Genomic DNA, 22516 nt, shown 5'->3' with positions numbered 1-22516 from the left:
ATTATAGGTATAGGTATGTATCGCGGGATATCAACACTTGTCATCAGCTCACTAACCTCACAACGACGTGGCAGCGGTGACGACTACGGAGCCACTACTAGCCCGTCAGAGCAATCGGCAGTATGTGCGCGTCGAAGAAGGATGACGCTGCACAGCGTATTCACAAGAAGCTGCCAAGAAGACTGCACGGAGATGCGGTCATAAACTAGTGGATATAGAACGGGGTATTCGTGAAAATATCATATCCAAACGATCGTGTCCACTGAAGTTGTTCCAGCTCCCAGACACCGCGCGCGCCGGCTACTAATCGCCCTTCCCCCTTTTTCTTCTCCCTGCCAGAACCGCGCCACCCTCCCGATTGAACACATGGGGCCACGCGCGCTAGACCACCCGATTCATTGGAAATAACACCGAGTGTGTGTGTGTGTGTGTGGCTGCCGATCCGGCTCACGAGACGGTCTTCTCGCTCACATGGAGCGGGCGGTCCTCGCCCTCGTCGTCGCGGTGGTAGAGGGGCTCGAGCTTGGCGTTGCGGTTGAACAGGACCCAGCGCTTGACCCACCAGGGGAGGGCCTTGGTGACCTGGTAGGCGGCGAATTTGCGGTTGGGGACGGCGAAGACGTAGTCGAGCTCCTCGAGGGTGCGCTGCTTGGTCTCGGGGACGAGGAAGAAGATGAGCACGAAGGCGACGAGGTTGAAGCCGGCGTAGAGGCCGAACGCGCCGACGGTGTGCAGGCGGTCGAGCAGGAACGGGAACGTGACGCTCAGCACCGCGGCCCAGAACAGGCAGGTCGCGACGGCGAGGCCCATGCCGACCTCGCGGTGCGACAGCGGGAACACCTCGGCGCTGTACGTGAAGGGCACGGGGCCCTCGCCGGGCGAGTAGAAGACGGCGAAGAGGAAGACGAAGAGCGCGACCAGGCCCGTGCGCGCGTCCGACCGCGGCATCAGCGTGCACAGGCCGGCAGCGAGCAGCGTCCACATCATCTGCGGGAAGGTGAAGAGCAGGAGGGAGCGGCGGCCGAAGGTGTCGATGGTCCAGAAGGCGGGGAAAGCGAAGAGCCAGTTGACGAGGCCGAAGCCGAAGGAGCAGATCATGGCGAGGAACTGCGAGTACCCGGCCTCGACGAAGACGGTGGTCGAGTAGAAGGCGATGATGTTGATGCCGCACATCTGCTGGGCGATCATGACGGTGAGCGCGGCGATGGTGGCGCGGCGCACGCGCGGGACCGTGAACAGCTGCACGGTGCGCGTCACGTAGTTGGTCTGGCTCAGGATCTGGTGCTCGATCGCCAGCTGCGCGTGGATGTAGTATATGTCGCGGGCGACCTGGATCGGGTTGCTGCGCAGCTTGATCATCGAGTTCCACGCGTCGACGTAGCGGTTCTTCTTCATGTACCAGCGCGGCGACTCCGGGCACAGGTAGATCAGGAAGATCAGCGGCACGGCCGGGATGAAGGGCGCGCCCAGCATCAGCCGCCAGTTGTGCTCGTGCTCGAACACCGCCAGGTTGATCGCCGTCCCCAGGAGGATGCCGAACGCGGTCCACATCTGCCAGGACATCACCAGGGCGCCTCGGACTGCGGCTGGAGAGTTTTCGGCGGCGTAGATCGGCACTTGAGGGCATACCTATTAGTACGCTCAGTCCGCGAGGGGGGGTTGGGGGGGGGGGGGGGGGGACTGGATGAAAAATTGGAAATGGACGGCTACGAACCTGTTGAAGCCTTGATACCCATTCCGATGCCCATAAGCAATCTGCAGGCGAGTTGTTGTCCCCAGCTTTCGCAGAAGGCAGAACCGATGACAGGCCAGAGACAGAAATGAGCAGAAACGAAAATAACACCTGCGGTGGCTGGTTAGTTCGAGTCCCGGGATCCGGTGCCCGGCGCGACACGCTGGACAGTCGAAGATATCCCCCTCTCACAAAGGCGTACATACCTCGACGACCAATCCAGTTGTTGACAGGGTCCGAGAGCCAGCAGCCGATGAGAGCACTCCCGATGTAGGGGCCCGCGTTAACCAAGCCGACCAACTACGCGAAACAGTCAGGGCCATGCCACCACGGGTACAGGAAGCGCGAGAAGGGTTAGCAGGAGGGGAGGGGTAAGCTCACAATTCTCTCCCTCACGCTCGAGCCGGCGATACCGTAATACGCGGGGAAGAAGATGTTGGCGCCGTTCGTTCCCGTCTGATCCCAACCCTGGACGGCCGCGCCGATGGAGCAGGTCGCGATGGTCAGGAACAGGCGCGGGGGCATGCGCCACTTGTGCTGGATCTCGTTCCGGAGGGCCACCTTCTCCGCCTCGTCGAGGGCATCCTCGCCGTCCTGGTCCTCGAAATCGTGGGGGTTCTGGGCGACGAGCGCGCCCCGGCGCAGGAGCGGGAGGTGCTCGGTGAGGTTCTTCTCCTGCGCGAAGGTCTCGACATCGCGCATAAGCTGGTCGCGGGGGATTCCCTTGAGCGGGTTCTTGATCCTGGGCGCCGGGAGGCGCGTTAGTCGCGCCCTATCAGCTACGGGGGAAGGGGGAAGGGTTGGCAAGACAGCAGCAAGCTCCAGCACGCTCTTCAGAGACTCTCGCGCCGCAGCGGCAGCTTACGCCTCTACCCAGATTGTTGCTCACCTCGCTTCCAGGTTGATGTTGAGATCTACGTTCTCGGTGGTGCTAACACCGGCTTCTAAATAATTACCCTCGCCGCCCTTGGGCTCGATCCTGCGGTGGACGAGTTAGACATGTGTGTCTCAGTGTGCCGAGGCGAAGGGACCCTTACGTGTCCGACGTAGGTTTCTCCGCCATGGTTCCAATTCAGAAGGGGCGTAAACCAGGATGTGAGAACGTCGCAGCAGGGGGAGCCTTACTGCCAGTGGAAGGCAGGAGATGCTACCGCGTCCTCTAGGTCCGATGACTTGGCTAGAAAGGAGGGGGGGAGAGAGGAGAGACAGGAGACGCGAATGGCTGGTACGACAAAGGGCGCCCGTCGCCCGAGTCTTATATTTCTACTCCCGAGGTGTCGCAACCCGCCACCCAAACCGCCGTCAGCGCGCCATGATGATCCTAATCCCCGATCCCCAATGGCGACAACCCCATACGGAAAACCCCATGGGCGAGGACATGGAGGAGCCCCCCACCCCGGCGACGAATCGTGGCACGCGCCGGGATGGCGTCCCACTGGAGGTAGGGCAAGGATAGGGATGGCACACGCGAAGGATGTTCGCCGTGATAGCGCATGGCAGAGAGGATTCGGTGCGCCCAGCATCCAGGCGGGTTGCCTCTTGTGCCTCTCCCCCAGACAAAAAAAAAACCTGACCTGTCGGCCGCGACGGAGGCAGCTAGGCGATACTAAGCGGCCGAATTGCCAGAACCCATGGCCGACTCCACCCAAGTGAGCCTCTTGGCAGCGTGAGCGGCGGCGACGGATAGGTAGATGGGGAGCGTGGGAATGGAGCCTCGATTAGAGAAAGCAGGGATGGATGCAGCCAACGGATGTGGCTAGCCGTTAACGGCAGCGGGATGCCAGGTAAAGAGAGGCATGTAGCGAGGACAAACGTCGAGAGCGGCCAACGGTGGCGTACTCTGGTTAGTGATGCTGGATTCCATCATGTGATGGAGGACGGGGCTATATTAGTATCTCCCTTGTTATGCGCTTAAGAAGAAGAAGAAGAAGAAGAAGAAGAGGAAGCAGAGGATGAGAGGTAGCTTAGCATACCCTGGATGATGCTATTCAGGCCATGCTCGGTCTCGGGCACTCCCGCCAGCTTCGCTTCTCCCTTCATTCCCTCGGTCTAGACGCTGCGTCCGTAAGGCGGGCGATAATACGACGTGTGGTAGGACAGATAATTGAGCAGGCAGAGAGACACCGTCGGGCGCATCTCACATAAACATAAGGTAGGTTTGCGTGTCCCGTGGCGTCAGCAGCGCCTCGCCAGCAGCAGCTTTGAGGCTCTCTGCCTATGGTTACCCAGGGTCGCGATGGTGCACCGCTGCGCACTGACAGCCTAGATTCTCCTCTTGTCTTACTGCAAAGGGGGGGGGGGGGGTTGTCTTGAGTCCTACGGAAGCCGTCCCGTCTCAGTCGGCAGTGAGCTTGCACTACCTACGTAGTAGAGCGTGCAACGTATACCTAGAACATGTAGAGCGCGTATACACCTACCTACCTACCTACCTATGCACTTACCTATGTATGTAGGTGCTACCTAGGGCACGGCACGTAGCACCATGTTGGCTGGTTGACCGAAGATCTGGAGAGGGGATAGCTGGATCTGGGTGTGAGTGCGAGTTTGTGCGTGTGTGTTGTGTGTGGCTACGCGTGGCCTTACGATGCAACTAGGGGTAGAGAGACCAGGAGGGGAAAGAAGCATCATGAAAGAAAACCGACGCCGGTTTAGGTTAAGATGAAGCTGGTGGCGTAGCTAACTCACGATGGCGACGGGTGGCCTCATGGCGAACTTGTCGGTAACCAGGTGTAAGACCTGCCTCCCTCCACGACCATACCTACTTACCTGGCGCAAGGCCCTGCGGCGGAAGAAGACTCGGGGTTGTCTTAAGAGGTGGCCAAGGGTCGTAAGGCTTTGTTCTTGTTTCTTGTTTCCCGATCTCGACTAGACCCCGTGGGTTAGCTCGTCGTCCTGCGGCATTTCTCCATCCTCCCCCTCTCCATCCCCCCGGTCCCATCCCATCCCAACCCCAGTTCCGTCCAACTATTCTTCCTTTCTCTTCCCATCCTGCTAGTCTTCATCCGTCTTAGGCCCCAGTCTTCCCCATACTCACTTCCCGGCCTCCACCCTCTTCTCCGTCTGTCCAATTTTTGGAGATTCCACTGTGCCTTTCTTAAGCTACCGGCACTCGTAGGAGCAAGCGGCAGCAGGAGATGTTATCGCCCCCTACAACGTAGCATCCTGCACAGGAGGCCCTTTCGAAAAATGTCTGTCCTCTCCCGTCTTCTGCCCCAGATGCATAAGTTGCACCTAGGTATATACCTAATGTACATGTACCCATATGCACAGAACTGTGGATGATGAGAAGAATACCTACGGGCGTCGGGCACAGGCACGGATCATACGACCCGTAACAAAGGCAGACCCTGTCTCTCCTCTCCTCGGTTGAGGACGCCAACATGTACCTACATTTATTCGTGCGGTAAGCGCTAGAAATTTCTGCGCGATAGCAGCAGAGAGAGGAGGTGGTGGAGGCGGGCAGCGCCGATAGGTGACGGCGGTGGGAAAAGACGGCGGGCAGAGGCGACGAGGTAGCGAGAGGCATCAAGCAGCAATGATCAACGCCTATCAGTATCAACGGTAAGCGATAGCAACAAGCAAGCAACCGAAGCAGTGGTTAATGCGAATCATCATTCTCATCTCCAGGAATATCTCCAAATCTGAGTCGGTACATAGGTATGTGTAAATGTCTTACATGCCCGGCTGCCTACCCGGGTAGGTGTGTGTATACGTAGGTAGGTAGATACCGACATCGTGCCAGGATGGCGTGGAGCGGCGCGACGCAACTCGGCCAAATACATGCCGCTACCTACACGTACAGCATCGAGGCGTCAAGCTGCTGATTTGCTTGTACCTATGATGAATCTTTGTGGTGTTGGGCGTAGAAATGCGTAGGGGGCGACTTGGCAGTCCAGGACAGGGGTCGCCTACGATAGGGATACGCAGACCGGACCCCTGACAAGAAAAGCAGGGAAAGAAAAATAAGGAGAAGAGGAGGATGCTAGACCAGATCGGTCTTCTACTAGGTAGATAGTTGCGACAAAGCGTGGGGATCGCTCGCCCACTCTGGTCTGGTCGGCCTCGAGGCCGAGAACTGATCTCGACGCCACAAAGAGACCCTGCCGTTTTCCACCGAGCACAATCTATATCCATACCTACCCAATCCACCGATGAACTGGCTCGTTGGCTGGTTCCTGTGCAAGGAGATATGCAGATAGATAGATTGGCTATTCACACGTGACCAGCGTCTTCTCTGCCGGTGCAGAGCAGGTTGTGTTATTGAGCCCATTCCCAAGCCGCCGCACGTTGCGAGCCGTGGCGGCGGGACGACGCTCGTATTCCCTCCACACCTCCCCCCCAAACCCCATCTACCCACGTCGACAGATACCTCCACACGTAGAAATACATACGTAGCTGCGTATACTGACCTCCACCTCCCTAGGTGGCAAGAACGAAACAAGTCGGAATCTGCCTGCGTAGATCGCATGACGTCTGTTTCTCTCGATGCTCGACGGTGCGGAGGCGCCGCCCAGGCCCCAAGCGACTAGCCTCGTAGCATCGACGAACCTCGAGAGCCAAGATGCTACGAGACTAGCATCAACAAGGCAGGTGTCCGAGCCCGGCCATGCCATGCCCCCCCCCCGTCCTCCCCTCTCCCCTCTCCCCGGCCGATGATGTCGCGACGACAATCGTTTCCTTCTCGTCGATGAGAATCTTGTTAGGCACTCCTCATGTGGAGCCAGAGGATGCTGATCCCGTTTGTTTTTCTTCCCTTATTACTATAGATTTTTTTTATAAATAAAAACAGGACAATTCGGAGACCGATGCGTGCGTCAGGTATGCATCGTCCATAGGTAACCGTATCTCTATACTGCACACGTAGTAGCATGGCGGCGACTGGAAGCAGGCTGGATGTAACCCCGTCTAGCTCCTCTGCCCGGTACGGTATCCCGAATCGTGGGATGGACTCGCGACGACGGCCCACTTGCACATCTCACATATGTGCTTACTCTGACCCTATCTCTCCTATACGCACGTCTTATCCTCTCCTCTTCCGCAGCCTGCGTCCTGCGTCTGTCGGCACGTCGAGATAAGATACCGTAGGTATCCTGTCAGGCCCGTGGCAGAGACCACATGCCAGCTGTGGCATTCCTCGGGTGAGAATAGCATCGATCCCTTAACGTAGGTTTCCGTGCCTGCGCATCATTCCGTCGTAAAAGGCCAAGCCCGCCCCAGTGGTGGTCTAGCCGAAATACAGAGCCGAATACGTAGGCAGGCGGGTATTATGGATCGCGCGCGTTTCGCAGAAGATATGTGGGCGTACACCGCAGCAACGGGTTGTGTCCGATGCTCTCTATCAGGCACCCCGACCTCCCCCTGCAGTATTCCGGGGAAAGATTCGGTTCCATGGCTCACATGTGTATCTAGCTACACGTACTCTAGACATATCGGCCGCGTATACCGCCTAGGAAGCAGTGGGAGGCCGTGAATCCTATGTGGGTGGCATGTCAACGGGCAGGGATCAGCTATGAAGTAATTACGGTGGTGCAATGTATGTGGGACCCGAGGCGTCCCAGGCGACGAGGAGATGCCCTCGTCCAGCAAAGGATCCAGGTATTACCTAATTCTTATGGAACTGCGACGGTGCCAGACCACATCTCCTCTGACATGACTTGCGGTCTGCTGTAGGCGGAACAACTGAACTGGCGGCGATTCGAGATCGAGCAAGGGCGCCAAGCATGTCATACCTACATATCATCATCCTCGTCCTACCACCCTGACACCTCAGCGGACCACTGGCTTGTAGGCCTTCTCTCAGGAAACAGACAGGTATATATCGACGCACCATAGGGATATATAGCCCGCGAGGGGAAAAGAAAATAGCACAATCAGGATTCGGCGGTAGGCATCCCGAACCGTTGATCCGATCCTGCCCAGGGATTTTGCAGGCCGAACCTGGAGACAGGTAGTAGGTAGGTAGGTAGCCCAAATAAGCGACACACGTGTTGGCGGCCGAAAGCAGGTCGGGTTCCAACGGCAACCCGCTGGCGTGGTACGACACCTCCCTCCCTCACCCTCGTCCTCCTCCACCTCCCTTCTTCTCCAACTCCCTCCCTTTTGCTCCACCTCCTCCTCTACGTACCGTCGCGAGCCAGCACCCAGCGGTCTCCGCGATTCCGATGCCTAGCGCCCAGCCCCCGGGCCTCGGCACAGCTGGGACGAAGGACTTGGCTGGCTGGACGGGGCCTTGCGGTGTCGTGAAGAGGGAACGCCTGTGCCGCGAGGAGCCAATCACCGCCGCGTCTCCCCCTCCCCATCCTCGACGAGGGCTTGGCTGATGACACCCAACATATACCTACTGAGTACACCATCCGTCCCCATCGCGTGTACCACCTCGCGTGCCTCTCCACCGTCGCGACCCCGACAGTCGGGCGATCGACGCCCGCGAGGCAGATCAGCGCTCGCTTCAGCTCAGTTCGCACGCGCCCGCTCCCCACGGGGGGAGGCGGGCTCGGAACCGCTGGACCCGGTCGTCGCGCCCCTTTCTTCGCTGTTGTGCCCTGCGGGCTGTGTCACGATCGTATCGCAGGGCGGGGAGGAGAGCGGGGATGCCGATGAGAAGAATCCGGGGGGACAAAGGGCGGATCCCTTGCGCCCTCCACGAGCCACGCGCGCGTGCTGATCTATCTCGGATCGCACACCGAAGACAATAAGTCGATCCCCCTTTGTGAGTAGGTCTTGTCGTCTTTTGTAGGTAGGTACCTACGTCTTGCGCCCCCTGCCCGGAGGGCCGGTAGTGGTAGAAATTCCTAGCGAAAAACGAGTACGGACAGGCACTGCTGCACGGCGGTGCTGTCTACCTCCTCGATGATCGACGTGTGTTGCGGCGCCGACGACGGCCAAGGACCACCTCTAAGCCACCAAGTAGCCAACGTACTGGGCTGCACACGAAGAGTTAGTAGCGTCTAGGCTAAAGCTTAGGTGGGAGACTAGACACTGGCGTGAGAGGTGCCGAAGGTTGAGGCTGAGGCGCGGCGGAGATATAGATAGATAGATATACCTATGCCTGCGTGTGCCGTCAGGACTGGCCTCGCCCCGTCTGAACAACGCCCACCACTAGCACCGTACGTGGCCAGCATTCTGAACACCCAAGCCGAGCCTCGCAGCTTTATCATCGCGTGTCCCTCATCTGTTCCCGTCCCCCTCCTCGTCGTGCATCCTAACCGTCTAGCGACGCGAGCCCTTGGTAGCCCCCACCCCACCCCCGGGTATCGACCGCTCCTCGTTTCGCATAGCAGTCAGAAGACTGGCGTCGGGACGTGCTCGCGTGATCGAGCGGGCCGGGGAGGGGAGATTCGAGCGCGACGACGAGGAAGAAACGCAACGGACGGCGAATCTAAAGCACAGCTCTACGACATTATTTTACGATACCTAGCGGTGTTTTTATACACACACCCACGATACCCAATGCACGCTCACTCTTGTGGGGGTCATATTTCCCATGTCCCCTTTTCCCCTTCTTTTCTGTTCCCCCGCGAATCGGGTCCTCGTGGGAGGGGCCCCTAACGAAAGCTGAAGCCCGACTAAGGCCTGACGCGCATGAACATCGTGAGACACGCTATTTGCGGCGGCGATCGCTGGCTGCCGGAGAGGGGGGAGTGGGGATCGTGGAGAGGAGGGGATCGTGACGAGGCTCTGGCGTGCGGGAGTCTTCTCGTGCACGTCTGGTCTCTGGGGAGAATCTATCGTGCATATGCACCAGACGTAGCATTCCCTGAGAAATCACATCGAACCCCTTACCCCCCCTGCACCGCGACACACACACACACACACACACTTTTTGTTACCGTATCGAACAGTGAGTGGCCCAGGAACAGGTCTCGTAGACATGTGACGACCGAGTCAAGTGCCTCTAATATAGGCGGTTAGGATGGCTCGGGGGGGTATTCATCTGCGTGCGAGCTTGACGTCCTAACGTAGAAACTCGTCCGCGATGGCCAGAAAACCTCATATGATTCCGGGAACGAGATGTCCGAAGATGCGATCTGCCATCCATCTGGCTGTGCACACCCTCTCCTGCTCTTAAAAATGCATAGCCATCCAGCCCGCCCGATCTATCGGTCGATCGAGGGGTCATCCGTGCCGCTTATAAGCTCGACCGGCTTCTCGCGCTCGCGTCTCGACTCTAACGCGCGAAACATGGCATCTTCGTGCGTATTAGACATTTATTCTCCTCTGGTCGACGCCGTGCTCCGCGATCCTCTGACCTAGGTCCAGAACGTATATTATATTACGACGTCGACGGACGCTGTCGCCCAGCCGCCGTTGTCATTACCCTCCCCCCGGCAGCAACCCACGGAGCGCCGCGCTTGCTCGCCACCCCAAGGCCTCGGAGACTAGCGCCCTGCCAATCCGATGTCAACTTTCATCGCCCCCGAGCCACATGGCGACGCGGCCGTGAGCAGCGGCGAGCAGGACTCGTCGCCGCCCAAGACGAAGGCGACAACGACAAGAGTGACCTCGCCGATTCTTGTATTACTGTTGCTGCCGCTGCTGCTGCCGCTGCTGCTGCTCGTGGTGTTGATGCTGCTGCTGCTGGTCCTGACGCTGGTCCTGTTGCTGGTGCTGATACTGGTCCTCTTGCTATTACCGATCCCGTAGAGGCACTCGCAACTTCTACTACCGGCGCACCCCCCCCCCCCCCCCGCGCGCGAGCCGAAACGGCGATCTTGCTCATCCTGGGGATTGGTACTGGCCCTTCAACTATCTTCCTGGTTTCGGTCGAGTAGAATGGTGGCCGTCGCCCCGCTCAAATTACGCTGCGTGGCATCAGCCTCGTTCCCGCCCTCACGACCCAGCTCGGCACTTCAGGTGTAGCATCGGAGGGACGATTCATTCCACGGCGGCCCGAGCTACGACAGCGGTATTGTGACCGCCCGATGGCGGCGGTCGTGAGTGGAGGCTAGGCCCCGTCGTCGAGATCAGGGGAATTAACAGCGCAAGACGTCTAGACATGTGTATACCTAGTTGGCGACCAATTGAGAAAAATGTGAAGAGAACTTTCAAACCTCCTGAAGCTCCCGGACCCCGATTCTATTGCCGGAACTTGCAGTTCCGTCCTGCAGAGCGACCAGCCGTTTTTGCGACCAGCTTAACCATTAGGATCACAGGTCGGACCGCCGGCGGGAGAAAGCTTTCCGGTCCGACTATATGCCGTAGCGGCTTCTCCCTCACCTCGTCTTCCCACACGAAGACCTGAGTCTAGGTTTATTTCGTCTTCTGCTCGTAAACAAGGCTGACTGAATGCATGTTTACACGAATTAACATCGTAGGTAGCAACAGCGTGCTAGAATGAAGACAATATTTCGCTGGGTTAGCAATTCGTGAATATGCGGCGTCGCGCCTCTAGGCAGTGTCCCCTCGTCTTACTGCCCTTCCAGGCTAGCCTGAGAATTGGGTGGCATGCTGGGTTCCGGGGTCACTCGCAGCCCATTCTTCTACGTGTTGTGTTGGGCGTGTGGCAAAAACCAATGCCTACCAAGTCACCCTCAGCTTTACGAAGGTTCTATAGCCAATCTAGCAGGAGTAAGCAGAGAAAAGATACGGACCGCTGGTATTGTAACAGAACAGAGTGAGCCATTTTCGACGAATGTTGCGTTTATTCGCCTTGATTCTCGGCCTGCAATCTGAAGCAACTAACACTCGGTTCTCCATCCACCACGAACAATAAAAAAAAGAAAGAGGCTACGCAGAATAACCGCCGCATGGCTGCGTTATGTTGCACGACGAGCACTCGGTGCCGGCACGCGCTGCCTGGTATCTTCTATTACTTTTGAAAATGACGGGTTTCTAGACGCCTTGGTCGTGAAATTCGTTACTCTGCGGCCTCATCGGCCTCAGTAGGCGGTCTCATGGTTCCATTTCCCTTCTGTTCTGTTCGAGAAGACATAATACGCGGCCACCCACGTGCAACTCTGAGCGAACTCGATGCAGAACCCGACAGAAAAGATTATTGTCTTGCCAAATGGTCGAAGCCGCCGGTGTCCCAAGACATGCACATGGATAACCCTCACGTCCAACCATTAGTCCGCAATGTAGAAAGGGCCTGGCAGGAACTGGGGACGATCTTGGTCGGTCAAGGCATCCTAAGGTGTCTCAAGACATAGGCAAGCCGATTGACATGATGACATCTCGGAACCTGCGCGCGTCAAGCCAATTAGGTACGGCGTAATCCCCGTAGAGCCAGACGCAAATCGTGATGTGGTTTCGAGCGCCGGTCCTAGACGGTCCTTCAGAGCCTAGGTACTCTTATCTCGAGTTGAGCGATGTGCGAGCGCGTCTGGGTCCGTTCCCAGGTAGGGAGGATAAAATAGATGATAGGCCTTACGGCCTATCCCTCTCATCGTCGTCATCGACGCGACCCAACATAGACGCCGTGCTAGGACCAGTGGGGTTTTGAATGGCAAAAAGCCCTTGGCCGGCCGTACTGGGTCCCGGGATACCGTTCGCCGAAACCCCTCCCTCGCGTGGGTCTTGTGTTGGCGGTACGAGAGAAATGCCAGGAGCAGCGGGTGCTAGCAGTGCTGCGGCGGGGGGAGTGGGAGGTATGACGACGTTCGCGTGTTGAGGTGGAGGCGGAGGAACGGCCACGACGGCGGCCCCATTTGCGGGGTTGTCATTCATACCGAAGGCACCGGGATCCAGGGCGATCTCACTACCATCGCCCATGTCATCGTCCTCAACCCCGTCGACCTCGTCGAATCCGTCGAGGTCGGGAGCCAACAATGGTCCCAGTTCTTGGTTCTGAACTTGCGTTGGGCCGGGGTCGGCCTGAATCGTCCGCCGTCGCGTAAATAGGCTGGGCTCGTGATACTCGTCAAACTCCGCTGTTGTATTAAGGTAGTGTCGCAAGTTAATGACACCTTGGCCGGAGAAGACGCAGAACACGGCACGCTGATGCTCGGTAAAATCTACGTGCGCTCGGTTTAGTGGCTCGCCCTACCAACCGATCTTGGGATGCGCAACACTTACCGGGAGGGGCCTCGCGACAGAAGGTATCGAGGTCCTCGCGAAGGAAGGCCGGCACGCCCGTTAAACTCAAATGGGTCAGTTTGGGGCAACAATTTAGGAGTTTGATGATGCTCTGTCACAGCCTGTTAGCGTCGCTCAACACGCCCACTTCCTCCATCCCCAAGGCGTGCCATACCGGAAGCGTTAAGTTGGTGCAGTAGCTAAGATGAACACGTTCCAAGCTGCTAGTGTGGTATTCGTGTCGACGAGAGCCGCTGCCCGATGCCGCACGGCGAGATTGGCTCTGGTGGTTCGCCCTGGCTAATGCGTTCATGCTCTCATCCGTGATGCTACTGCACTTCACCAAGCCGATTCGTTTCAGCTTCGGCAGTGTTGCTAGGCGCATCACAGACTCGTCCGTGAGGTGCATGCAGCAGCCCAGGTCGATGTAACGGATGCGGTTGCAGCAGTGTACAAGGCGCTTGACCGCGTCGTCGGTGATGTGTCTACAATGGCCGAGATGCAGATAGTGCAGGTTCTTGCCCAAGCGGGACAAGGCGTAGACCGCGGCATTGGTTATGTTGCTACACTTGGAGAGTATCAGGTTCCGCAGTCGGGGCGCGACTTCGACGATCTTCTCGACGGTACGATCCGTCAGGCGGGTGCACGAAGTCAGGTCGAGCAGCCGCAGGTGCTCGTACATCTTGTTAGAAGGTAGAGAAAGAAACGCGCCGTCGTCGATCAGATCGCAATTGCTCAGGTGCAGCTCCCGGAGGGATCTTCCGTGGGCCAGGAGGGCGGTAACAGGTTCGTTGCCGATATTTCCACATTGGTGCAGGTCGATCTCGAGGATGTTGGGACAGTTGTTGGCGAAGGCGACGACGGCAGCATCGTTGAGCTGCTCGCAGCCATTCAACTTGAGCTGTTTCCCCACAGTATCATCATTAGCTCGCACCGCTCTTGTGTAGATATGGAAGGGGAAAGGTCGGCAGATCTTACACGTTTGATGTACCTGCAGCTCTCGGCGAGCTGGACCATGCTCTCGTTCGAGATCTGCTTGCAGTTCGACACATTCAGGCCCTGGAGCCTGTGGCAGTTTTCGGCGATGGCGATGATGGACATCTCGGTGATGTTGATGTCGCCGGATATATCCAGCGCGAGGAGGTGCTGGTTGCTTTTGACGAGAGGTATCAGCCCATTATCCGTCAGGCCCTGGCAGTTGGTCAAGGTGAGACGTTCGACGCGGGTGCAGACGGAGAGGGGGAGGACGCTGCCGTCGCTCACTTCCTCGGCCAGAGCAGCCAGGTTCAGCCGCTTCACGAAGTCGGTATAGGTGAAGTAGGGCCTCTCCAAGCTGAGGGTGGTACAGATAGACGAATGCCTTTCCCACGAGGTGCAGGTCGGGCGATGCCAGAGGATCTCGACCACATTGCGGGCCCACCTCTTGCATGTCAACATGCAATTCAACAGCTCGTTCGGGCCACTGATGCGGGAGAATATGCTGATGAGTATCTCGCTGGGCAGGGCCGAAACGGTGGGCAGGCACTCGGGATCGGCGACCTGCATGTCTTGCAGGTTCGGCACGACGCCCAACGAAGACTGGGAATCGTTCGCTACCTGGAAGAAGTCGGACTCTTCGTTGTCGGCGGGGACGGGCGAGTTCGTCGACGAGGACGTCCTCGAATCCCTCGCATCTTCGACCGCGTTTCCTGCCTGCACAGCCGGACCCGGGGTAGCTCTCGCTGCTGCATTGCTGGCGGCCGAGGCGGAATTACGGGCGGCTATAACGTCGAGCGAAGGGGCCGATCGTCGCATCTTTAGCAAGTCTGCCGCCGATGGAGATTCCGGGTCCTGATCAGAGGAGGCAGGACAACTCGAGGTCGGTCGCGAGAGAGGGGGCTTCAGCCGACGATGATGGCCTGTCGGTCGAAGGATTCAGAGGGGCCGGTCGTGGGATAGGGCTGGTAGCGAGGGTAGTACCGTGGTGCTGCCAAACCATCAGACGTATATCTCGAGCCTCCTCCGGCCTCAAGTCAGAGTAACGAGAATAAGGAATACGGCGGGGGACCAGAAGGGGGTAGGTTGTCGCTGTTGTTACACTCGGAAGAGGAGGCTAGCGGAGGAAGAGTTGGGATGTTAGCGAATCGGGAGAAGGAGATGGGGATGATGATAGAGGCGGCGATGAAGGCAGTAGATGCGTTGGTGTTGATGATGTGGATAAGATGGACGGAAGGGATCGATTTACTAGGGAAGAGAAGAACGTCGAGAGGTGGACCAGGTTGGTGACTTGCGAGATGGGATGGCATGCAACTTGCTAGAGGCAGGTAGAGATGTACACCTGCCCGGCGAGAGGAGGTACTCGAGGGGCGTGGCAGGTACATCTTCCTACGGGGACGGGTAAGGGAAGGATACTTGGAGGTGCGCGCCTGTACAGGCCGAAGAGGGGGGTAGAGAGACCTATCTTGGGTACCTACCTACCTACCTAGGTACCTACCTCCTACATGAGTGGCCCCTAGGTAGGTACCTAGATGGACACATACCTATCTTAGGGGCCTGAGCCCCTCTGGGAGGAGACACCTGCCTCCTCCAGGTATGTGCCCACACGTGTGCTCATAAATAAATACCGCCGCCTAGGTGTATGAGTAGAGGCACCTTTAGGTACCCACCTACCTACTACGTAGGTAGGTGGGTACCTAGGTAGGTGACAAGAGGGAGGGCGCATCTACGTGTAGGTACCTCCCGCGAATTCCCACATCTAAGGTCAGGCCGCTGCCCAATTACCTAACGTTGCCGGGCAGCGTTGGGTACATAAACCTTCTCGAAGTGGCAGGCGGCTAAGGGGTAGGTACCTCTCTCCGGCGGGGAGGTACCGTCGCGGTACAGGCACCCCATGTAAGTACAATCCGGTAGGGCGAGCCGCCCGTCGCGCTCGAGATCGGTGAGATGCACACCTGAGCGTTGGACGCGGGAAGGAAAAGGAGTCTGCCCAGAGACGAGATGCATGGGATGTGTGCTGCTGTGACCACATGTACAGAATTACATCGTGTGTTGCACATACGTAAATCTGGGATGTAGCATGTAGCTTGTGGGCACGGGATATGGCTGGGGGCTGTGGAGGAGGTACCCAAGCCAACGCCCCTTGGCCCCCTCCCTGCCGTCGCGTTGGTTCGATGTATTGATGTACCGGCGGAATGTACTTGGGACGATGATGTTGGACGACGATGACGATGTTGGGACGAGTCGATTCCCCGTCTCGTATGCTTGCAGCCGACTCCAGCCGGCGCAGTGGCACGGCACGGCCGACGGCCGGTTAGGCGCCGACGTATATACCTACCTACCTAGGTAGGTAGGTAGGTACCTAAGGTATGCAACGGGGCATAACTGTAGGCACTTACCTGAGCCCTAACTACGTCAGGTGAGCAGGTACCTACATTAACCTCCAGTGGGAGGAGGGTTCTTACCTCGTTCTCGCTCCCCACGAAGCAGGCCTTAGGCCTCGCATTGTAGCTGCTGCACCCCTTCTCCCATTTTATCTTTTCTTTGCTCGCTTTCTCCTCTTTGCCTGGGCACGCCCGTCCTTTCTGCCCTTCGCATCTCTGCTTCCCGGAATCGCAGCGCCACGGACGAGTCTTCTTGAGATAGCCTCGCCCTCCTCTCTCTCTCCTTCATCAATCATCGGCATCTATCCCCTCCGGTGACCCGGCCAGTCTCTCCGGGGTGGTCCCATGACCATCAAGCCAAACCCTCCCCCCCCCCCCCCCCTCTCCCCTACGCGCGGCGTCCTTCTCCGCCCAGCCTACCCATCGAACTTAGATACATGCAACACCCCTCCATTGACTTGCAGGTATGCCAATGGTGAATAGGTACGTGGGCGGATGAAGGAGGGCTTACGTACTTACACGGTGGCGCATCAGACTTCTTCCTGCTCCCGTCCCCGCGACCCTGACAAGTCACGCGGCATGTGGATCGGCGCTCTCGGCATGGTGTTGGCCGTGATGCCATGGAGCGGGCCTGGATATCGACGTAGATGGCGCCGAGAGGGACCGATATCTTAACATACAGGATACGTAGGTAGGATTGTGCCTAATTGCAGCCCTCCGGCTCCGACCAACCCGTTCCTCCATCCGCGACGACGGACGAATCGGTACGCGGCAAGGAAAATAAATATTCAATATCAATTTGACTTCCCGCGGCACTCAACTAGCACCTCATCCGCTGTGCCGGAGCTGGGGTCTTTCCATGGTCGGTCCGGGATCCCCTTGCCTCCTTGGGGGCAGCTAGGTAGAAGGGACCTGAATATATACCTACCTGCCACCACACTATCCCGCCACCAATTCTCACCTGGTCGAGCTAGGCTGCTGCCAACTCTAGGTTCCTAGCGCACTCCCACGTCTTCGCGATATCTTGCGTCGTATACACCGCGCACTCGTCGTCGTGATACGCCGGGCCCGGGTCCGGCGTGCCGATTTTCTGCTGGCCCATAATATTAAACCATGCTGAGAGCGTTAGTCTAATCTTGTTAGTCCATATACATATGCTCGGGCTGGCGTAGCAGTCAGCGCTCTTGCAGTGAGCTCGGGATCAAGTAGGGCATAGATGGCGTAGTTGCCGTCATCGGCAATTCGCATGACTTCCGAGTAGTCGCCGCTGCGGCGTAGGACGACGCCTCTCGGTCACGAGCTGGGTGAGTTCGTGACCGGGGCCGGGGGTGGTGGGTATACGTTCGGCGACAGCGGCGAAGGCGGAGGGAGATGTATTTGCCGGCCTTGTCGTCTTCAAGTGTGCTAATAACGAGCCTAATGAGTGGTAGCTCCTCCTGCGCCAGCTTGTTGAGATAGGAAGGGTGGCAGAGTGTTTAGCAGCTTGATAACCACGGTGGCCGTACCCTCGTACAAGATGGCGGGAGAGTCCACAGTTGAATTCCCGAGAACTTGAAGTCCTCGGGTCTGACTCTGGCTAGAGCCAGGTGCCTCTTTTCTTTTCGAAACCATGTAGTAGATGGTAAGGCCGGTGTCCTCCCAGAATTTTATGTGCGATATGGTTGGTGACTTTTTCAAAGTTACCCACTGTATAAAAGGTCAAGATGTTGAAAAGGGGGGGTTAGATTTGCATTAGGAAGCTGACTGTTTGGTAACATGCGAGGTCTAGAGTTGGCAGCAGTGTTGAGACAAGTATAACGGATATGTTCCCCTCGTTCTCCTGAAAGTCGTCCCTCCACGGGTAGTTAGGTAGGGCACAGCGTCGGCCCTGCAAGACTCGACGATGAATCACTCGTCGATACCCGTATATGCCTCTGGTGATTATGCCTCATCTGGGGCTGGGTTTCTAGTGCAACGTCGTGTTCTCGCGGCACCAAGTGAGCAAAGCTTTAAAAATCACGGCGCATAGAACCCAGCTTAGCTTTAGATGGAAAAGCCATAGTAGCTCAAGACTAGGTTGTCGGCGACAAGGAGCCCGTTCGTGGTCGACTACACTTTCACGTCAAGCCTCCCGAATTCCCTAGTTATTTCGGCGTCGAGCCTATTCAGCCTCACGAGCTTCGGCGACAGCTCCGCCCCTGTGATAAGGGGATATGCTTGGAATAGGTTCAATTCAACTAATAATTCTATAGGGGGTCTCTTGGGTCCTTGCTTCCCTTAAGTTTCTTAGTCTTATTCTTATTCTAATATACTCCTGAGGTACCTCCGTACCTTGGTACCTAGGTACCCTAATACCGAAGCTATCCGTAGCTTATCTAAGACTTTCTTTAGTAGGTCGCCGAGGCGGCGACCTTAATGCTTAATATTATCCTCTTAATCCTTATGACCTAATTATTAGTATAGGGTTCCATTCCCGTAAAATAAGACCCGAATTATTCTGCTTCGCAGAATAATTCGGGCTTATTTTTAGCGTTTACGCTAAAAATAATAACCTATCCGAAGGATAGAGAGATATAGGAAGTATACTTAGTTTATTTAATAACTATTTTTACGTTTACGAACTTTATTTATAATAAAAAACATAGAAAACGTAAGAAATTATATATAATTTTTAACGGGATTAAAATCTAAGATTAAGAAAGATTAAGAAAGATTAAGAAAGATTAAGAAAGATTAAGAAAGATTAAGAAAGATCAGGAAAGATCAGGAAAGATCAGGAAAGATCAGGAAAGATCAGGAAAGATCAAGAAAGATCAGGAAAGATCAGGAAAGGTTACTGCAAAACAGGTCAGGAAAGGTCAGGAAAAGTCACTGCAAAATAGGTCAGAAAAGGTCAGGAAAGGTCAGGAAAGGTCAGGAAAGGTTACTATAAAACAGGTCAGGAAAGGTCAGGAAAGGTCACTACAAAACAGGTCAGAAAAGGTCAGGAAAGGTCAGGAAAGGTTACTGCAAAACAGGTCAGGAAAGGTCAAGAAAGGTCACGGTAAAACAGGTCAGGAAAGGTCAGGAAAGGTCACTGCAAAACAGGTCAGGAAAGGTCAGGAAAGGTCACTGCAAAACAGGTCAGGAAAGGTCAGGAAAAGTCAGGAAAGGTCACGGCAAAATAGGTCAGGAAAGGTCAGGAAAGGTTACTGCAAAACAGGTCAGGAAAGGTCAAGAAAGGTTACTGCAAAACAGGTCAGGAAAGGTCAGGAAAGGTCACGGCAAAACAGGTCAGGAAAGGTCAGGAAAAGTCACTGCAAAACAGGTCAGGAAAGGTCAGGAAAGGTTACTGCAAAACAGGTCAGGAAAGGTCAGGAAAGGTCACTACAAAACAGGTCAGGAAAGGTCAGGAAAGGTTACTGCAAAACAGGTCAGGAAAGGTCAGGAAAGGTTACTGCAAAACAGGTCAGGAAAGGTCAGGAAAGGTCACTGCAAAACAGGTCAAGAAAGGTCAGGAAAAGTCAGGAAAGGTCACGGCAAAATAGGTTAGGAAAGGTCAGGAAAGGTCAGGAAAGGTCAGGAAAGGTCACGGCAAAACAGGTCAGGAAAGGTCAGGAAAAGTCACTGCAAAACAGGTCAGGAAAGGTCAGGAAAGGTTACTGCAAAACAGGTCAGGAAAGGTCAGGAAAAGTCACTGCAAAACAGGTCAAGAAAGGTCAGGAAAAGTCAGGAAAGGTCACGGCAAAATAGGTTAGGAAAGGTTAGGAAAGGTCAGGAAAGGTCAGGAAAGGTCACGGCAAAATAGGTCAGGAAAGGTCAGGAAATAAGGGTAGAAAACGCGTCAGAAAAGGTCAGGAAATAGGGGTAGAAAACGCGTCAATAAATATACGTAAGGATTTCAAATTATAAGACTCCATTTATCCCGCCGTTTTTATTAGGTGCACGCATTTTTAGGGACCCATAGCGCGTTTTTTAGCCAGTAAAAACAGAGTTTCCCCTAAATGACCCCTTTATAGGGTTATTTACAGGGTTATTTACAGGGCTATTTACAGGGTTATTTATAGGGCTATTTACAGGGGTATTTAACCCCGCAATTAATCAGCATGACAGGGGGTTATGCGTATTATAACTATCCTCCGGATAGGATAATACTATCTCTCCTCCTCGGAAAAGCTCGTTTTTAAACGTAGATCTAAGGGCTTAGATTCGATAGTTAGTAGGTTTATTAGGGTTTTATTAATGGAATAACTTAACGGCTTCTTTCGTTTCTTCGGTAGTAAAGTACTTTTATGGTTCTTAAGTCTAATAGCGCTTAGCCGGTTAGCCTTCTTACTTTATTAAGTACTTAATAACGTTTCCGGTTCTAGCGGAATTTAGTACCTTATTTACCTCGTAGTTTTCTACCTTAATCGGGGCTATTTCTCGTAGGACTTAATTAGGGTTAGGTAATTCCTAATTACTAGCGCGGTAAGGTTCGATAAGGGATACGTAGAAGGTACTATAAATACGTTAGCCTTTCGGGAGCGTTAAGGTTACGGTAGTAAAAGAAACGACCCTTTAAATCTTAAAGGGGCCGAGTATCTTTTTATTTATCTTTTTTACGAGGCGCTTAGTTTTAATATTACGGGCGTTTAATATAACGAGTTATCCTATTTCTAAGGGAGGTTCCTTCTTTCGGTACTTATTTACCTATCCTTTTATCCGCTACCGTACTTTTTCTAAGTATTATTTAGCTTCGTTATATACCTTAATTATTTAATAAGTATAGAGGTTATTTCCCGGATTCTTAAGGATATTTAATAAGGGATTATATACGGCTAAGTACTACTTATAATTAGCGTAAAAGGGCGATATATTAATAGCGGTTAAAGTAGTATTATTATAAGTAAATTCGGTAGTAAGGAATAAGCTTTTCTAATCGCTTATCTCGTAATTTACGAAGGCGCGTAGGTAGGCTTTTAGGATTTAATTAAGTCTCTTCGTTTATTTATTCGTTTATAGGTAGAAGGTAGTATTTATCCTAGGCTTAATTCCGAGGAGCTTTAGGATATCCTTTTAAATATAGGAGATAAACCGTAAGTCCCGGTCGGAGATAATATCTAAAGGGATCCTATATAGCCGCTAATAATTACGGATAAAAATAGGTATTAGGTCTTCGGCTTTTTTACCGTCCTTTTTTAGCGGAATAAAGTACGTTATCTTAGTAAAGGGATCTATAATAATCTATATAGAATCGTAGCCGTTAGATATTAATAAGTCCGTAATAAAGTCCATCGCGATTATCTACCATGGTCGGTAATATAATTCCATAGGTTATAGTAATCCGAACGGGATATACCGTAGTACTTTATTTTATTAGCATTCGCGGTATCTTCTTACGAATTCCTTAACTATTACTTCTAGGTTAAGTTATTAGAAGTTTCGGGTAATAAGTTCTATAGTTTTATTTATACTTATATATCCCGTTACTTTAGTATCGTACTTTAATTTAATTACTTCTTATTATAAGTCCTTTGGTACTTATAAACGGTTTCGTCGGTAAAGGAGGCCTTTTTTAAGCTTTATTTTTTTACCGGGTTATTTAGCTAGCTAAGCCTGGTATTCCGGGTCCTATATAGCTACCGTTTTAACCTATTTAACGAACTTTAGGGTCTAAGTAGGTATTAGGATATTATTTAATCGTATACTAGAGAGTATTACCGTAGGTAAGCTTAAATTTTTTAAAAAATGCTTTTCCTATAGGACCGTCGCTATCGGTTAGTCCTTAGCTCTTCCTTTTTTAAGGCGATATTATAATAATCTAAATAAAATATCGGCCTTTTTATTTTATTTCCTTAGGCGGTAATATATTATAAAGTAATACGAAGAGAATTATTAAGCCTAGCGGGTTTATCGTCGATTTAGTACTTTTACCGTAGTAAAGTACGTTAGGTTTTAATAGTTTAAATATACTTTTATTTAATGCTAAGTACCTTCGAGATAGTATCGCTATTTTTCGAATATATCGACGATTACTAGTAGTTTCTTATTATATATCTTATAATTTATTTCCGCTAGGGTAAGTCGTTTTAAGAAAAAGGCTATTGGTTTTAGCCTTCCTTTATCGTTTTTTTACGAAAGGATAGCCGAAATAATAAAGTCCGAGGCGTCGGCTTTAACGATCGGAACTCGATTAGGATCGAAATATATAAGTACCGGGGCTTTTATAAAGGTTTCTTTTAATTCCTAGAAGGCCCTTTTTATTTCGATTTTTTATTTTCATAGCTTACGGTTTCTTTTATTAGCGTTAGTAATTAGCCTAGCTATGCCTGAAAAATTACGTATGAATTTACGGTAGAAGTTAGCGAATCCGATAAAGCTTTATAAGTCCTTAAGTATAACTAGGATACGCTAATTAAAGATAGCTTTTACTTTATTTTTAGATATAGTAATACCCTTAAGGCTTATATTA

At 53.7% G+C, this 22516-nt stretch overlaps 3 protein-coding genes across 3 annotated transcripts; all 3 read right to left on the bottom strand.

Moving 5' to 3' along the window:
• Positions 1-325: 325 nt before the first annotated feature.
• On the bottom strand, positions 326-2924 carry GGS23DRAFT_419594 (uncharacterized protein). The gene is made up of 6 exons (XM_051513742.1): positions 2770-2924; positions 2622-2711; positions 2114-2474; positions 1939-2032; positions 1715-1843; positions 326-1616 (listed from the first exon to the last, which is right to left on the bottom strand). The coding sequence occupies exons 1-6, from the start codon at positions 2793-2795 to the stop codon at positions 448-450; spliced, it is 1869 nt and encodes a 622-aa protein (XP_051373986.1). The 5' UTR covers positions 2796-2924; the 3' UTR covers positions 326-447.
• Positions 2925-12097: 9173 nt separating this feature from the next.
• On the bottom strand, positions 12098-14539 carry GGS23DRAFT_603887 (RNI-like protein; the record flags this gene model as incomplete). Its single annotated transcript, XM_051519530.1, has 4 exons — positions 12098-12684; positions 12746-12857; positions 12921-13646; positions 13724-14539. 4 exons carry the CDS (start codon positions 14537-14539, stop codon positions 12098-12100), a joined length of 2241 nt encoding a protein of 746 aa, XP_051373985.1.
• Positions 14540-17074: 2535 nt separating this feature from the next.
• On the bottom strand, positions 17075-17352 carry GGS23DRAFT_594815 (uncharacterized protein; the record flags this gene model as incomplete). The annotated part of the gene is made up of 2 exons (XM_051518222.1): positions 17075-17197; positions 17257-17352. The coding sequence occupies 2 exons, from the start codon at positions 17350-17352 to the stop codon at positions 17075-17077; spliced, it is 219 nt and encodes a 72-aa protein (XP_051373984.1).
• Between the last annotated feature and the right edge of the window lie 5164 nt (positions 17353-22516).

This window comes from Durotheca rogersii (genome assembly GCF_024521655.1).
Source record: "Durotheca rogersii strain YMJ 92031201 chromosome Unknown GGS23scaffold_5, whole genome shotgun sequence".
NCBI classification, from domain to species: domain Eukaryota; kingdom Fungi; phylum Ascomycota; class Sordariomycetes; order Xylariales; family Xylariaceae; genus Durotheca; species Durotheca rogersii.
Note: the sequence above shows the minus strand (reverse complement) of the source record. Positions and strands in the feature narration are given on the sequence as shown.

What these genes read in the sequence shown, in the direction of transcription:
- GGS23DRAFT_419594 (XM_051513742.1), bottom strand. Translation starts at nt 2,795, where the DNA reads ATGGCGGAGAAACCTACGTCGGACAC. An exon ending in GAGAAACCTACGTCGGACAC is followed by an intron (nt 2,712 to 2,769) that starts GTAAGGGTCCCT and finishes CGTCCACCGCAG; the next exon opens with GATCGAGCCCAAGGGCGGCG. An exon ending in CGAGCGTGAGGGAGAGAATT is followed by an intron (nt 2,033 to 2,113) that starts GTGAGCTTACCC and finishes TGTTTCGCGTAG; the next exon opens with TTGGTCGGCTTGGTTAACGC.